At 40.4% G+C, this 17,919-nt stretch overlaps 1 protein-coding gene across 3 annotated transcripts in view; it reads right to left on the reverse strand.

Moving 5' to 3' along the window:
• pou6f2 (POU class 6 homeobox 2) overlaps positions 1-17,914 on the reverse strand; it is a 78,166-nt gene extending 60,252 nt beyond the window's left edge. For 2 of the 3 annotated variants that reach the window (XM_014333649.2, XM_014333645.2), the window contains exons 1-3: positions 17,826-17,914; positions 15,947-16,044; positions 10,193-10,380 (exon numbers count right to left, since the gene is read on the reverse strand). In XM_014333649.2, coding sequence (XP_014189135.1) covers positions 10,193-10,380; positions 15,947-16,032 — 274 coding nt within the window. In that variant the 5' untranslated portion in view covers positions 16,033-16,044; positions 17,826-17,914. Of the gene's footprint in view, positions 1-10,192; positions 10,381-11,206; positions 11,432-15,946; positions 16,045-17,825 lie in introns of those variants that run through there. The other variant, XM_014333648.2, reaches the window with a different exon arrangement.
• Positions 17,915-17,919: the final 5 nt, after the last annotated feature.

Genomic DNA, 17,919 nt, shown 5'->3' on the forward strand with positions numbered 1-17,919 from the left:
CATTGATCACCAAAGTGGCCACTGGAGAGTGACTTTCAATGCCACACAAGGCAGAAGGCCTCTCAGGGCTACGTGGGTGCTGAGGGAGGGAGGGTGGCGGGGGGGCAAAGAGCTATATTTATTTGACTTCATTCGGCCTGTCTTAATGCAGCGAGCCCCAAGGACTGCACCACAAAACAATTAGCCTGGATTTCATAAAGCAATCAGCACGCCACCTTGTCTAATGCAACCGCTTCACACATTGACAGTCTGTATAAAGTGGGTGTTATTGAAAGCTTTGTGTTCACGTTAGCTTTCGCCTCAGTGCATTTATGAATCAATTTTTGCCCATAAAAGAAGCTTTAACACTTAAGCTATTTTAGTGGAAATGCATTATGTAAGTTGTCAAATGTACGAGAGGCCCGGTAACGATTCAGGCTCTTCAGAATGAATAGCCGGCCCCCATTTTTATAATGGTCCTTTTGAAAATGTCTGGCTGAGTGCGTGTGTTTGCTATTAAGATGTTGTCAATCATTTTTCCACTGAAATCTAATCCATGGAAAATAATTTCACATTTTAAAAAAACAAAAAAAAATAAAGAGTGAAGATTAAAAGTTAATTACGTCCTTAATTGTTTGCTGAGCGGAGCTGCTGCGGCGCTGCGACAACACGCGACACTATAATACGGTTTTCATCATCAAAAGTGTGTTGCGCTGCTGACTTGGAGCATTTATGTTGGACGGGGATATGCGGGCTGTCGGAGCGTAAAGGATGAGCGCGAATAGACAACAAGCCACATCATACACAAGGTTTAATTCCATCAATACACAACCAATTGTCCCAGATTGTTTGACCATTGATTTTGTTAATACCACTTGGAAAGTTGATGTGGCATTGCGCTGAGAGCCGAGAGAGACAGACCATTTCACTTTCATTTTTCTATCTCAAGCAGCGTGGAATAAAGTCTAAAAAGTAATGTTACACCCAAGGCACAGTGCTTTATAGAAGAGAGCAGCCTGTAATATGCAGTGCGAGCTTTATAGTGATTTACTTAACTCCTTGTAGAATGCAAGAGAGCCAAAATCACCAGTGATTTAGCTCAGTGTTTCATTACTCCCACCAAAGCCCTCAACAATAACACAGGGCATAATCTTCTGCCAATAACTCCAGGTGCTCTTAGTCAGATGGCTCCCTCTGGACCTGCAGGGAAGTAATACTCTGTTTAGAGGCTGGGGTGGAGAAGCTGCAAGGGATAGGTCAATAGTGTTTCTGGGGATAGAAAATCACCAGGGACTGACTTTTGAGTGTCTGCCGGTAACACTATTAGCTACATTATGGCTACTGCTGCCGCTAGGAGAGCTGTCATTTCCTTAATTAAGAGCACAGCGAGGGGCAAGAGGGAGAAGAGGCCACGGCAATCTCTCCGGGCCTCCCGCATTAAAGCCTGATTCCTCATCGCGCAAGGGCGGAGACCTTACAGGGGAGAAAAAAAATCTACCTCATTCGTTATTCTGGCACAAAGTGGAATTATGGAGTTAGGGAATTACGTCGGAGGTGGTGCCAAACAGAAAGGATTTTACACCTCAGCAGTTCTGCGACTTGTTCTGAGGCCATGTTTAAGCCAGAAGCAGATGAGGAAGATCTCAAAGGACAGACAAAGAGGAAGTGGATGAAAAACGAAGGCGACAGGTTATGTATGAAAACAACAGAAAACAGTGCACTTCAGTTTGTAGAAGAAAGCCTGCAGTTTGTGATGAACGGGTGAGGAATATGCATGTAAACAATGCTTAAAGCAGCGAGGGTCATGTGCGCCAACACTTACGCTCTCACTCATGGCCACAGGTCTTCACCAAAAGGCTCTCTGACATGAGAGTGCTCTGCTTCGGCTCTTACCTGTCTCTCCCTTGATGCTGGAGTGGGGATGGAAGCGGCACAAGCACAAGAGGGACCAGAGGGAGGTAAATTGGTGAGAAGAGGCAATGCCCATTTCAAAGGTCAAGAAGGAGAGATGGTGTGATGACGAGAGGAAGCAGGAGAAGGGAAGAGGAGGAGGAGGAGGAGAAGAAAAAGAAGGGGAAAAGAGGGCTTTTGTGTTGCATCCTCACAGGGGACTTGGGACACTTTGCACATGAGCACATCTGTTATGGAGCGTCCTCCTCATTCCCAAAGCAATGTCAACCTGATTAGCTCAGGGTTGAAAGAGGCAAATAACAATCTAAATTATTCTTCATCCTTTTAAGGCCATCAGTAAAGGAGGGACGCTGCGATGAAGACTAGTCTTAGAGAGCTGTAAGCCTTTTAGGAGATGCCTGCTTCACTATTGCTCCTCCTCTTAAATTACTTAAATGATATTTGCTGTAAATAGGATTCTCCCGCCTGCAGCCTGCAAGCCAGTGATGAAAAAAGGCCTTCCTTGCACTCAGTATCATACCACTCTACTTTGTTTTTATAGACAAACCCACATAGTAAACCTACAGCTCTTAAAGTGAAGCTAAAAACATTTTAAAGCAAAAAAATTGCAATAAATAAATAGAGACTTGAGCTGTTGATTGCGAACTATTTCAGCTTCTCTTTGTCTTTTTATCATGTGAAACGAATAAATCTGGATTTTAAGTCACTGGTTGAACAAAACAAGACATTTAAACCTTAATTTCTGTGATGACTCCTTTTTTACTATTCGCTGATGATTTTACACCAATAAATTAGCAACTGGAAACAACTTTTAGCTGCGGCCTTGTCTTTGACTTTAAAGTAAACTGAGGGCAGTAAATAACAAAAACTTTGATGCATCCCACTTAAAGAGCTTCAAACTTGTATCTTCACACTACGATCGGGTTAAGAGGAGGCTTTTGTTTTTTTAAACCTGCATCTGGTACACTGCAGGACATATAGAAGTAGCCGGTGGGGTGTGAGCCCAATCCAGCGTGGTGTGTATGAGTTGTGTGTGCACGTGTGGGGGGCTAGACACCCACATGTCATGCCTGACACATCAGCCTCGGCCCCCCAGGCTATCTGGCGCTAATGCTGCCTATGTCCCACTTTCTACCCCTTGCCCCTCAATGCCTCCTCTCCTCCTCCCCCACTCCTCACCCGTTTCTTCTGTCATAGAGGTATAATAACAATGGATCACAGCAGCGCTGCAGCACAGGCTCAATCACCACAGGATAACATCAGGTGATACGGGCTGCACAAAAGTATATCTTACCTCCACTGAACCTGAGCTAAACGGAGTTTATCTAGAAATGAGTTTATCTGGCCAATGTATTAGTTCTTACTGTATTGCCCTGTTGTGGCCATATTTACAGAGCTGAGTGGGTACAGGTGGAAACAAGCAAATAATCATACAGCTAAAAGGCACCCCACCCCAGCCCACCACTCCCAGCACATTATTCTGGTGGAGCAGACAAATAGTGGAAGGAGGGACGTCAGGAAATAGTATTGCTTTGAAGTCCATAACTCTGTTCTGGAGGAAAGAAGCATCACAGTGTTATTCCTCATCCTCAGATATAAAGGAAAAAAAACATAATAACTTCTCGATAGCCTGGATCTCCACTGCCCTATACTAGCTCTCCCCCTTCGCCCGCCCACACCCCTGCCTCATCCACCATACACCCACTTCTCCTGCCTCAATCTTTGGTTTCAAAGGAAGCGAATCAGCCAGAAGGACAGAAGGTTATGCATTAGTACTGGTCATTGCTCAAAGAGCGAGCGTTATAAATAATAAAGGCTTGTGAAGGACACAGGGGCTCTGGGATGCATCTCTAGTTCACGCCACACAAGTCAAAGACAAGACTGTAATTTCTATTCCGAAAATGTGACCCTTGCAGCTTCAATTACATCTCAACAACACAAACCGTGTCCGTGCCAGGAGATGTGATGCCTCTTTGTTAGCTCTACATGAAAGGCTTAGAGATATTGGTTATGGAGTGGATGCAACACATGCATGGTTTGTTTTGTTTTTTTGAAAATTATTTGCCAACTTAAAGAACGTGGATAACTAAAATAAATGCATACTCAAATTCAATTTATTTTCTCCCCAGATGCCCACCTATAGATCTTGTAATCTAGTCAATCTTCTCAACTTTAAGCCAACAAAGAATGGGGGAGAATTAAACTGGCAGATATTTTGAAGTTCTACATTTTGCTCAAAGTCATTTCTGCATAAACAAGCATCAGAAACGTGATGACCTTTGCTGCTGCTCGTAGCAAAAACAAGAAGTCCGCCTTGCGCTCATCCTCCCTCTCTGTCCTCCTCGCCATGCACTGATTGTGTTGCGCTAGCCACGGGCTCTGCGGGCACATTAGCCAATGTATTACACCTGCTTTACAGGCATGCATTAAGCTTGTTTTAGAGTTTGCGCAGACAGCTGAAATCCCCATAATGAGATCCACCTCCCGGGGAGAGACTTGTTCCCTGTCGGCCTCCTTTATCCACTCTTATTTACTCAGCGTGGCCCATTCAACGGCGGGTTTGCGCCACTTTATTACTTAACCTCACCACACAACGTTACGAGGCTCTCTGCATCAGCAAGCTGCCTTTCACACCATGCATCCCGCTCGCTAAGCTGATTACACAAAAATAATAAGAACCCGTGCCTCGAGCGGTGTGCGCTTGTGCACGCCCCTTTGTGTGATTATATGTGTGCATGAAAGAGATTTTTTTTACACAACACAGTTGTTTTGTCTCATAGCTGCAAAATATATCTAGCACCAAGTATGGAAGCATTCAGAGAAACAAGGTCCGATCTACAAATCCAGTTGAAAACATTATTCTGGGTTGTTTTCTAAGAATTCTTGAAGAGGATTCACCTCTGCTCGCTATTTATTCGTTTTAATTGTCATATTCTCACATGTCCACTACACTGAGAAACACTTTTCCATCAAAAGGACCTAAAATACATTTCAAAATGCCAACTTCAATTTCAGTGACAATTACAAGCATTTAACAATCAAGTAAAATTATGAATTTGGGGCAAAATATCGTCAAACTCAAAATATGTGAAGCTAACATCATGAAAAGGTTAAAGAGAAAATCTGATGAAACCTTTGGCCTGCAAAATGTGATTAAAATAGGAGTACTACAATATCTGTAATGACACAAATCAATAATCATTGGATATGATTTCTTTCCTTGATTCAAATTAGATTTGTCTGAGGGGCTCTTTGGATGGAAAACATGAATCAGAGAACTGTGAGATGCTTTCTTTGAGTTTCTTGGAGATAACAGATACATTAAAATTCTTTAAAAAGTAGTTAAAATGAAATTACATCAAATCGATATGTTTACCTGTGATGCTGTAAATAAGCTGTATCTTAAGGTTCTCTGATTACTGTCTTAATGGTCTGATTTTACCTATATAAGAAAAGTGCGTCATCAATAGGTTTCCAGGATTAATCCCATTATCGTTCCTAACATGAGGAATGAACAAAATGCAGAAAAAGTGTTCTGGAAGAAAAACATCCTTTTTAAAATATTTTCATGCTTAATTTAATTTCATTGCATTTACTAAATGTTTACTCATATTTGCCTCCTACCTGACTTGACGCCCTGTCAAAGAAGCTTCGAGTGTGGCTTCATTTTTTTAAAGTGTAAATGTTATTTTTGGAAATAGGCGTCCAAATTACAGCTCAGCGACTAGAATGGGAAAACATCTCAAGGAGAAATTACGATGTTCTTCCTTTTTACTTTAAAAGTGAACATATCAGAAATGGCACCGTTCAGTATGTTTTATAAGACAAAGTAACAACTTCCTGTGTTTCCTGTGTCTGCAAGTAGCAGCAACAGCTGCAACCATAACCAAGCTGGATGTGAATTCCCTACTGTAGTTTGGGATTATTCCTAAATCATCCCTTTGCTGGGATCAACACTTGACTATAGGCTGCTTCACACTGACCTTATTAAAGTCTTTTTTAACATAAGAAGGTTACCCTCAGTTATGATGGCCAGTGTTGTTAATCGAGCAGATTGGACCTCTTTCAGTTAGCTGAGACTGTTTTGTTTTGGTTGATGTTTTTGAGTATAAGTGTTAAACTGTACAGAATTGAGCCCAAGTGATTTATCACAGATTTGCTGATTCTAGTTATCCAACAATGCCACTGTCTAACTAAAGTATACTGAAGTATACTATAATTTTCCTTTCTCAATATACATAGAAATGTTTCTACGAAAATCACATTTTTCAAAAAGTCCACTAGTGGTCGGACTTTAGTCCAGATGAAATTAGCATCAGTAATCCAGAGTCCAATCTGATTATAGATGGGAACGAAAACACCCAACAGCACGCTGGAGCGTTACAGCAGACGTACCGTTCGGGTTGGACTTTCTGTTCCGAATGACCTCCAGCGCTGGGAATCAATGAAGATTCGTTTTGTTCTTTTGGGGAGGGGGGCGTGCCTCTAGGTGACCTTTGTGAAAATGTTCCACCATTTTGCCAGAATCCGTATAAGTGCAGACCATTTCATGTAGACAGTAAGTGTATGAAATGAGTGCTCCTGTCGTTCCAGCCTGGCTCTCTTTGACAGCATGATGATAGAAGCGTCACATCCTTGGGAGAGTAAATGCAAACTGACAAGAGATGAGCCTTTGGTTGCTGAATATAATACCGAATTGTGCTCTGAGTGTCTTATTATCTTGTCTGTTGATGTCTGAAAGGGGGAGATTTGCTTGAGAAGAGAAGACAGAAACTGTACGCATCCAACACCATCTCGTCCTCTGGAAAAAAAAAAAGATTGCTTGCCCTACTAACCACAGCTTTCCCACCTAATGTCCACTTCTACTTGGAATAAATACAAGGCAGCAGGATGTTTGTGGTGCCTCGTAGCCCCTGTTACCTGAAGTGGAAGACTATTTGCACAGGCAAGCTTTTAGGAGGAGAACGACCCTTTCACAACTGCAGTAAGCATGTGGTGGGTGTAGAAGATGGACAATTTACTGTAGACAAACATGACCGCTACTGTCATTGTCTCCCCCTGACTTCTTCTGGCACAAACTCTTTTAAACACTATTAAGGCTACAATGAAAAAGTCATACACGAGGCCTACGGGAAAGAAAAGTTAGCTTTTTGTCGTCCTTACAAATATAAAAACACATAAATGGCACATGTAACCACATCTCAGTGCAGATGCTCATTAATATTGATACTCAGCAAAAGCTGTTTGCTATCAACAGTCCTCCCCCCACCCCCACCCCCCCCAAAAAACAGCAAACAAACAAAAAAAAACATCTTGTATAACCTGGAGTCTGTCACTATATTTCAAACTGTTTGAATCATGAATCGAAAGACTCGGTTAAATTACAGGGGAACAAATGAAGTCTCAACATGATTTACATTCCCTTGAAACTATTAGTGCGCCGTCTATTCGTGCACGTCTGTCAATCAAAAAACTGGAGCAATTCTGTCAGGGATTTTTTCAAAATAAGAGGCGTAAAACAGAACAAAGTTGTATTTTCTTCTTGTGAATGTGAGGAATGAAAGTATGCCATTATCTCGCTTCCTTGCCACACAGAGTTGAAACACATAAAGAAAAGCATTGGAAAATATAAGGCTGAGTTTAAAGGCCTGTCTCAAGGTTGGAGCATTTATAATCATAATACATAATACAATCTCTCTGCAGCCACGAGAGTTCCCTGCAAACACGGGTATAAGCAAATGTAGCTCATAATGACAACAAAAGCTGTAGTTGTTAATTACTGGTGAAGATCTTTCTCTCTTTAAACTATTCATCCACTCAAAATTGGTCAAATTTGTCACCTTTTAAGGAATTAAGTTAAACAGTCTAGTTTATTTAAACCTTTCTGGGCACACGTGTTAGACTAAGATGACTTGGGAGAAACATCAGAGATGTTGTTATGAATCTTAATGACAAATACCAAAAAAGAATTACTTAAAAACTAAAAAATACCAAAAAGTTACATTTGCAGGAGCATAAATTACCACCACACCATGCCTTTCCTTTTCAGTCCTGAAGCGTTTCAAGAAAGAAAGATGCTGATTCTCTTCTTCCTCTCCAACCCCTCACCCCTACCCTCACCCCCACTCTTTCCACTTTCTCCCTCACAGCAGAGGACATGACTACGCCACTTCTCCTCGCCATTCCCTGACAGGTCGTGTGGGCAGCGGTTCCCAAACTCAACCTGCTGCTGGCACAGCCCAGGGCTCTGCCACCGGGCAGAGAGGAAACGTCTCCTCGAAATTCACAAGTTAAAGAAGAGCGGCTCCGACTAGACACATGTCCGATGATGACAGACCGTCAGCAAACATCAAGCAGTGCTCCAGGAATTACTGGATCTATGCATGTTTTTCTAAGCATTTGCTCCATTAACAAAGCAAATTAATAGCATCAAATAAATATATAAAAAAAAAAAACTAGCAATGCATCTGCTTATATTTTGGTGTACACACGTGAGAGAAAAAGACAAATAAAAAGCAGTGAGAGGACTCAGAACTGATCAGAAAGGAAGAAAAAAGGAGAAACTTGATGCTTATTAAACCAAATTGCAACACTTTTGAGACAAATCCTGCAGAACGCAGTCCTTGTTTAGAAGACTAGCCTCGGGTTATTCTTGAAATAAGGATTTAAAAGACAACCGAACTCTCTCAGATTGGGTCTGAGAGTAAAATTTGGCTCGCCCTCCTCTAAATTCATATTTTGCTTCATTCACAAATATTTGGCCACATCACTCTATAGGCATGCTGCTATACTTTCTTCCACACCCCCCTCCAACACTCACACACACACATTCAGATAGAGACGCACATATTCAACATATTAACGCCTCTTATTAAAAAAAGTTGCACTGTTTACTGCACCAGAAAAAGCAATTACATATCAAAATCACTCACACACAAAACCCACTTCCACAAATACAGAGACAGCCTAACTTCCAGACCATCAAAAGCTGAGGAGAAGTTTGAATAAATATTCAGTGCCAACATCTGAAGCCATTAGAGGAGAATTTTGTCACTTGCTTTCTTCCACATCAAGAAAAAGGAAAAAGAAAGAATATAATAAACTAATATTAAAATAAAGATAAAAAGGTCAAATACTAAGATGATGACATAATCAGCTTTTTAAATCCTTCAGATGTCTTTCTAGAACATTTTAAAAGGTCTTTTGCAAAAAAAGAATCAAGCAGAATAAATAAACTCCATAATATAATAATTTAATATGTGAAGATGGATAAAACTCACAAATATGGATAAAAGTACATAATTCCCATTGAATTCTGTAATCTCAATGTGCCTCTGTGTGACAGAAAAAATAATAATAGATCTTCAAATATTCAGATAATAAAAGCAATGATGAAAAACAAACGTTTAGAGCTAATTTTCATTTTTTCATTACAAATTATAATTAGAAAACTAGCTAAAATGATTATTTCTGTCATTATGCTTATTGATTTATGACGAGGCTTGGTGATTGAGTTTTTTTTAAAAAAAGCACACACTTATCTAAACACAGCCCAAACAGTCTCAACACTCAATTAATGAGATAACTGCAGAAATAATGAGCATGCTGACTGAGAAATTGTCTAATTTTGAACACAATTCCCAACTTCTAGACTAAAAACAAGCAGCATTAAAAAAAAATAGAGGTCTCAGCAATTATGCAGACGCTAGATTTTATATGTGATGTGCTAAGAATTAATACAATAATTTTGGGAAGAATGCATGTTATAATTAGGATCAGTTGCATAAAATTCATCATTGTTTAAATTATAAATAATCAAGAGTTTCTCCATTTAGATTAAAGATGAACTGTATTACATTATCAGACACTCTCAGAGATGTGAAGTTGGAGTGAAAGCAAAAAATATTCTAACTGGAAAAAATTAGTCAGTTTGAGATCAACTTTTTAATTGATCTTATAATAGAAGAGACCCATGAAATGCTGCTTTCATAAAATACACAACAATATTAAATACTTTTTCCCTCCAATCATAACTTATTCAGGACTAACATGCAATAAAATAAAAATATACTGCAGCTTAAATACTTGTGCACATTTTCTGAAGTCTGTAGGTGAATGAATTCTATTAACACTAATTTAACCATTAACAAATCTAAGCACTTGCTCGTTGCTGCACTTAGTTTGCCGCTGCTGACACCTGTCCCAGCACTGGAAGCCCTCTGCTTGTACCAGTTCTCACCCAGACCTCATCCAGCAGCTTTGTGGAGGAGAACGGACGGACGTGAGGTGTAAGTTGACTTACCGTAAAGCTTGTTGGGAGTGCCCTCTCTGTCCGTGGCCTCGGAGGGCAGGAGCAGGGGCTCGTCGTTCAGATCGCTGTCTGGGGTGGCCGCTTTGTCGTCCGCCCGGAGTTCTGCCACGCTCATGTCGCTGCGCAGGGAGAGCAGCGGCTTGCTCAGCTGCCCTGTAATCATCGGATCCTGGAGGGAGCTGAAAGCCCAGGTGGGAAACAGGGAGGAGAGGGGGGGGGAAAAAAAGAGAAAATGCCCCTGGTTAGATGTGCTTCGTGGTCTCACCCTCACCGGCTCCTTCTCTATGCCTCTACTCACTCTCTCTCTACCCAGCTTCTCCTTTCTATGGCTCACTCATCACTCTCCCTCTCTCTCCTGCTCCCTCCCTCTCCAGCTCTCTCTTTTATCTGAGGCTGGTGCTACCCCGCTGATACTGCCGGCTGCTGCCTGGTGAAGAACTGTTACGGATCGCGTGGCTTTGCCATTATACCCTGCAGTCCTAAAACGGTGATACATCCATCTCCAAGGGCTCATTACTACCTGACATGTGCCTCATCTTCAGCAAACACTAAGCTGACAGCAGTCTACAAAGAGGTCCATGGACTGTGCGCTGATAAATAAATGAAATAAATCTAATTCTACATCTAAAAGGAACATATGAGCGACAGTACACACCGCTGATTATATCAATTTTCACATAGTTTGCGACAACAGATGAGATTAAGGGTGACACCGCGCAGCAGAGTGGGACAACGTGAACTTAAGGCCTGATCTAAACAAGAGATGAAGTCGCCGATGTTCCCAAATTTTTATCCCAATTATTATCTTTTCTTTTTCTTTTGTCAACACTTCAAAACAAGAATGAGAAGCATCAACGTGATGCGATTAAAGTATTAGCCTAAACTGAGGAAAATGCACAGTGTGCTAAAAATACATAATTTAGCAGCAGCACTTGCGCCTATTTAAGTCTGTTTTTTGTTTTCATTTTATGGAAAACTTTCTTAAAAAGGAAAAACTTCTCTTACCAAGACAAAGCGCCAGCAGAAAAGATGGGAAAAAGTGTTTAAGGAAAGTCCAAATGTTGAAAAGAGTCAAAGCAGCAGCTAAAACCTGCTAAAACCACCACAGCACAGGGACTGGCTATTGCATGCTTTCTACTGAACCAGAAGCAGCCTCCTCAACCTTCCTGCATTTGAATGGCCACCACAGGTTCAAGCCTGAGGTAGCTTCCTAAGACAAACCCTGGAGATGTCACCTCCTCCCTCCCTCTCTCTCCCTCTCTTGTTCACACACACACTCTCTCCCTTCCTCTCTGTCCCTTCCTCCTTGTGTCTTCGCACTGGAAAGCTCCTCAGACAGCGTTCATCCCACCTCAGGCTCTGAGGCGCAGACACGGAGCAGCAGGACTACGGCCTTCTTTCTTATTTATGAATCGAGTACAACCTAAATACGTCTGAGCAAAGGACAGGTGACCATGCGGCTCATACAGGCGCAGAAAAGGAAAAAAAGAAAAAGAAGGGTGAGCCTTATCTCGCCCCCTGCACCCATCAGCAACCCCCACAATGTCTATTAGGGTGGTCAATGAATTCCTACCCAGAGGGGCCTTTTTAATGTGCTCATCACGAGAATCTGCCCTCTTTGATATGACACATGATAATCTATGAAAATGTTAATCAATAGGGGTAGTTTAGGCTGTCGTTAAAAAAACGTGAGCCGACTGGTCAATACTCATATCCCCGGTAACAATGTCACTAGTCATCAGGGCTTCATTTGTGCAGCACTTAAATGTGGGACACTGCGCATCAATGCACCTCTCGGCCCGCCGAGGTAAACACATTTTCCCCTCTGTCTGAGCTTGGCCGCACTCTGCATGCATGTGGGTCCACCCCCCCAACCTCCACCTCCTAGCTCCTCTCCTTTGAGTTGCTTGATAGGTCCACTGGAGGGCAAAATTAATACCTAATTGAATCTTGCAGTCATCAAAATAATCAATAGTTTTTTATTATTTATTCTTCACAGTCTGTTGACTGTTTGAAAGCTCAGAGGGACAGCGGAGAGCACAGGCAGCCCTGAAATTTCTACCGTTTCACAATGTAATTTTCACTGGGGCATGAGAGTTTGCAAGACCTATAAAAAATGAGAGCAGTGGTTTTTGTTAGGAGGTGGGGGGGAAAAAATAAAAGGAAAAATGGGAATCTTTGCCCCAGCAGCTACGATGAAAAATAGAATAAACAAGCTACTGACACTTCAGAGAAGGGCAGGGTCCTTTCTGTCCATCCCTCCATCTTTTTCCCTTTCCCTTTTTCTCCTTATTTCATCATATCAGGAGTGTGGCGCTACCTCTCTAATGCTGGCATTTCTCTTCCTGACAGACTCCAAACAAGTGCTGGGAATGAGATCAGAGCTCTAATCTTCCCCTGGCCTCTGAGGCTCCAGGATAAGGGGGCAACACATCTCTCACCATCTCACACAGCTGTTAATTACTTCAAAACAGCCAGCTTTGCTTTATTGCAGTCACTCCAACCAAAGTGCATGTTTTTAACTCGTTTAAGCTGAGTGAGTAATGAGATAACGCTAATCTTGTTACAATAATACGTAATAAAAAAAGGGATATTTAAAAAGTTGACATCAGAAATTGCATTGCTGCTTCTAAGGATGTAACGGATTATCTTCATTATTATAAGTAGCTCTGAGACCTGTGATTAGCAATAACGTGAGCTACTGATGGCAAGAGCAGACATGGAGAGACTGGAGAAGGTTTGTCTCCTCACCCAGTTTGGCCTCGGCTCGGGAACAGGTCGCAGAAACAAGAAAAAGCACTTGATGCCCTGCTCTTCGCCTCACGCTCACCAAAAGCCCTCAGTGGGTGGAGAATCGGTGGTTAGCAGAGCGTCCCGAGTGTCATCAGATATCCAAGCTTAGAGCTGGTGGTTTTACCAGTGCCGTTCCAGTGTGAGAGGTCACTGGGTGGCGGTCTTCAGCATGTGATCGAACACTCAAGGTGAACACTCCTGGTTCACGAAGAAAGAAAAGATAAATAAATAACACCCCGTGTAACTGTCATGGCATCATTTTATATTAATAAATGATCTCTGGTAGTTTTAAAGTGTACCAAATTATATGTGACTCCAAAACCGCATTACCTTCTTATCAACAGCGGAAAAAAGCAACAAATGAAGATGTTTCAGAAACAGGAATAGTGTCAAATTAAAACTGAACAAAAAAGATGTTACATAGTTACTGTGTAATGACATAAACAAAGGTAGAAAGTCCGTTTGAAAAGCAGCTGTCTGATGGTAGATTAGTTTGATTAGTTCAGCAAAAATTTGCTGATCAGAATTTTTAAATGTAAGAATTGTATCATGTTTGCTATACACAGATTGTGAGACATTTCAAATGTTCAACATGTGCATGTATTTGAAAAGCTAGGGGTCGCCACAGCAGGTAGCTCCTTTTTACGCCGGATGCTCTTCTTGTCACAACACCAAAGAGGTTTGTGTCTCCTCCTGGGATTAAACTGGGTCTCTTTCACTTATTAGGTGAACGTGTAATATACCCCAATGTGGGACCACTCAGTATTTGCTTACAATTAATGATTATTTTAATATTAAAGGAAATAAGTTAGAGATATTAGAGATAAACTGATGATGACAATGATCATTAGTGGCAGCCATATGTCTCAAAACAAACTTTTCTCTCACAAAACCAGCCTTAATAAGTGAGACTGAAAAAACCCTGGAGATTAAATATTCTGTAATCTTCTGAAGCGCCTTTGTTTTTTTAAAAGTTGCATTGTGGAAGAAAAGTGCAAAAGAACCACACAGTCTGTTGAAACTTTAACAACTATGGTTAATTTTGTACATATATAAATATTTAACCTCCCGAGACCCGAGCTCTTGTTTGGGATGCATTTTTAATTTCTCCTAGCTATTTGGGATTAGTTGAACCAGAAAAGTATAAAATCTAAATATTATGTTTGAACAATGGGCACACGCTACTTAAAAAATTACAAAACACTTTATTGAGCAGCATTACGAAGAATATTCAAGAGGTTAAAACATGTTTAGAGTAATTATTAGGTGTGGAATTAAAGCACAGTTCAATAGCTTCAAATGATCTCCAACATACTGGAGGCATATGCAGGGTGATTTCAACCTGGGACAGGCTGCAGCACACCAGCCTGCTCTGAAAAACGCACGACAGAATGAGGTTTATAATCCACCCGAAAGACAAAATTCTCTTTCATGCTTTCTTTGTCCTTAAACATTAATGTAACGTCAAACCATCAGTTCGCTCTGTAAGTTAACACGACTTTCCGAGGTGACAAATGTTCTCCAATCTCTGAGAAATCACACACAACAGCTTCATTTGCTGCTATGAGTGACGTAAAAGGCACGTAAATACTTTAAGTATCTGATTTTTCTTTGGACCTGAAATGACCTGTGTAATGCAAACAGACACATACGCTCAGATTAATAACGCCTGATATCGGCGAGTATTCATCTGCTTTAAGATTAAAATAAGGTTTCTTTAACATTTTGTAAATCATTTTATTTTCCACCTTAAATGAAACATATAATGTCTACACTGAAATAATGTATCGACACTTTTTGAAGCGATCATTATATATTTTATGAATATGTGGATGTGCTGTGATGGCCGAGCATATGGAGATGTGTAATGTGGTTTGTTAGGTGATGATTTGTCTCCCCCTTAGGGTTATTAACCAAACTGTTCTTCTGTCTATGCTTTCACTTCATGCCTTTGTGCATCTAAATCTCAACAAGTGCTGTTAATAGTGTTAAATTACTCTCGGAAAAATGCAGCCAATTTGTATTATTTTATCTGCAGCTGATCTAACAGACTGTTATCGGGACTCGTGGGGTCAGGGGTGTAAATATCTGAGACTTGAGATGATTTTTCTTTTCGCGCTCGTTAATATGATCAACAGTTATCCCTCTCTCCTCCACTAAAGCTAAAATGCTCCCCAGCGGATGGTCGGCGGGTCAGTGAAGGCTGAGGGCTATCAAAGCAGTGTATTAAAAGGAGCTCTTTGAAGCTTGTAAACCACAGTGCCCAGCAGGTCCACAACAGATAGACGCCTCTGATTGGTCAGGTGTGTGTGTGTGTGTGTGTTTTCTGCTGGATCGATCCACCGAGCTGACATTCTGGAGCATCAAAGCTTTCGGTGCACTAATCTGACTCCTCCTATGAGGGCGAGGGTTGTTTTTACTATTTTACTTTTTTGTCCATGAGGTGCTTAAACTTTAGATGGGGCTCTTGCATGTTGCATGATGGGAGAGTGGGCAAAGCATATGTTTTGGAGGTTTGAAAGGGAATGAAAACAAATCAAGCTTGGATACTGTATTTATCGAGTGATAAATAATGCAAAACTATAGAGAGAGAGATGGAGAGAGAAACAGAGAATCACAGGGCCATCCATTGGGCGTACCACTGGCAGCAGCAGAGGAGCGACACCGCAGAGATTCACACACTGCTGCTCCTCAAAGTCAGTTTCCCCTCACACTGTCTCTGGAGACCTGCGCCACATACACACTCATGAAAGGTGTGAAAATCTGATTTCCCAAAAAGGATCGGTAATTCTCTGTGAGGGTGGAAGCCGCAATCAATAAATCATTGCTAAGCAGATTGTAAAGAAAAAAAAATTATTCCCCCTTGGTATCAGTGCATTAGGATTCTCCTGAGGATGGATGAGGCAAGACAGGGGTGTGAGACAATCTCAATAAAGAAGAGGCAAATCATACCTTTGGCATTCATCTGGACTCAGGCAAGCAGCTGTCAGCAGAGTGACGGAGGACCAGGCGAGTCGACCAATATCCGAAGCCACCATGTTCAGAGAAGTCTGCAAATATATAAAACAAATAGCCTAATTATTACTGGAAGTCTTGCTGACTGTGTTTGCTTTATTAGTGAATGCACATTCCTTTATTAAGGCAGGCATAGGAAACAACCTCAGAAAAGTACTGTACTTTTAATTGTATATAAATCTACCACAGATTTTACTTCAAAGAGAGGCACAATAAATACTTTCAGCTGCTATTTGTCATCATAATAATGCATAATCTGGATGCAATTACTGCTTATTACCAAGTGGACAAAGTATTCATATTCTTTACCATCAAGAGTAAAGATGCACCCATATACATATTTAGCTTCCTTCCTACAACTGTAACACTGCTAAACACCATGTGACAGTAATTATGTAGAACCTTCATGTGCAATATTCCACTACTCAATTCCACATCCCATAACTCGGGACATACCTCACTGTGTACATTTTATAATATGTAAAATAACTCATGTAAAGTGCACTTTTTTACTGCTCAGCTTCACACAATTACAACCCTAAGGCATATACATTACACAGACAGATGCACAGCCTGTAAATAAATAACTCATGTTCAGTCCAACCATGCAATATTAAGTCCCAATACTTTTACTCTTTAATGCTTGTCAGTAAATGTTGTATTTTATATTTATAATATTTATATTATGTATTTATGTAAAATGTTTATTTTATCTAAGCTTTTTTTCACCATCTTAGCAAGTATTACCTGATTTCGTGATGTTTGCTTAATGATAATAAAGTGTCTTGAATCTTCAATACAGTCTTGGCAGTAAAATGCATATTTAAAGTATCAAAATATATATAATTATAATTTAATATTCTTCTGAAACCAGGGGACTCAAACAATAGCTGAAGGGTTAATTTAGCCACTACGTTCAGACAAATCTGGACATACTTAAATCGAATAGTCTTAATCATTTCAGTTAGTGTTGTTTGTCCTGTTTTATTCAAATTGTCTTAATTAAGACAAAGACAGATTGTGAATGAATTTAAAGTCTTGTAAGTTATCATTTTGAGATTATTGCTTCATTTAGTGCTCAATTATTAGAAGAACATTTTGTGTATTTTACCTCACATTCTTCTGTATATCTGGCTAGTGGCAGTAAATAATCAATATAAAAGGGGACAATGTGTACAGTAAATACTTTTGCCTAACAATTCCTGTAATGATACTCATAATTACTTCAGAGACATTACTTTTGTAAAAACTACTTAATTATAAGTAATAGTATTGATGGACCTTAAGCAAAAGTAGCATGTTTCTGCTGTTTGGAGCTATTTTTATTATTTACTATAAATGATATAAATTTCTCCTCTAGGGAAAAACTACACTATTTGCCACTGATATGTTTCAGACAATTAATACAACAAATTAAAATACTCAGCTGTATACAAGGGGGTGGATTTAGCTGGCTCCTTTTAGCCTCTTATTTGAATATCTTTTAATGACAGCAGAAATCAGCCTTTTTTTATCATCCCCTTGGGGAAAGTTTGGAGGACTTTTAGTCCAGGTTAATTTATTGTATCTGGCGACCGTTCAAATTTTTAAGGTTGGTCTATTAATGTTGTCAGTGAAGATGTGCTTTATGGTTATACCTAGCTTTACTGCGGGTTATTTGGCTGCAGTTTCAAGACTGTTAGCTTCAACTGAAAAAAAAAAAGACATTTTCTTCACAAGTTTGCCGTCTGACACTTAAGAAAAGGGACACTTGGATTGTTAAAACCCAATAAAACTTGCTACAAGTATTTGCCACGAAAAACATATGAACTGTCACCTGGCATCGTTTTTTAAGTAATCGTCTCCTTTTATTCTGTCGGAGTATCCGTGTTGTCGTTTCTCTATCTGAATGACTTCATTACCCATAACGC

The sequence above is a fragment of the Haplochromis burtoni genome, unplaced genomic scaffold (genome assembly GCF_018398535.1).
Source record: "Haplochromis burtoni strain Fernald_Lab_line unplaced genomic scaffold, NCSU_Asbu1 Contig_58, whole genome shotgun sequence".
NCBI classification, from domain to species: Eukaryota; Metazoa; Chordata; class Actinopteri; order Cichliformes; family Cichlidae; genus Haplochromis; species Haplochromis burtoni.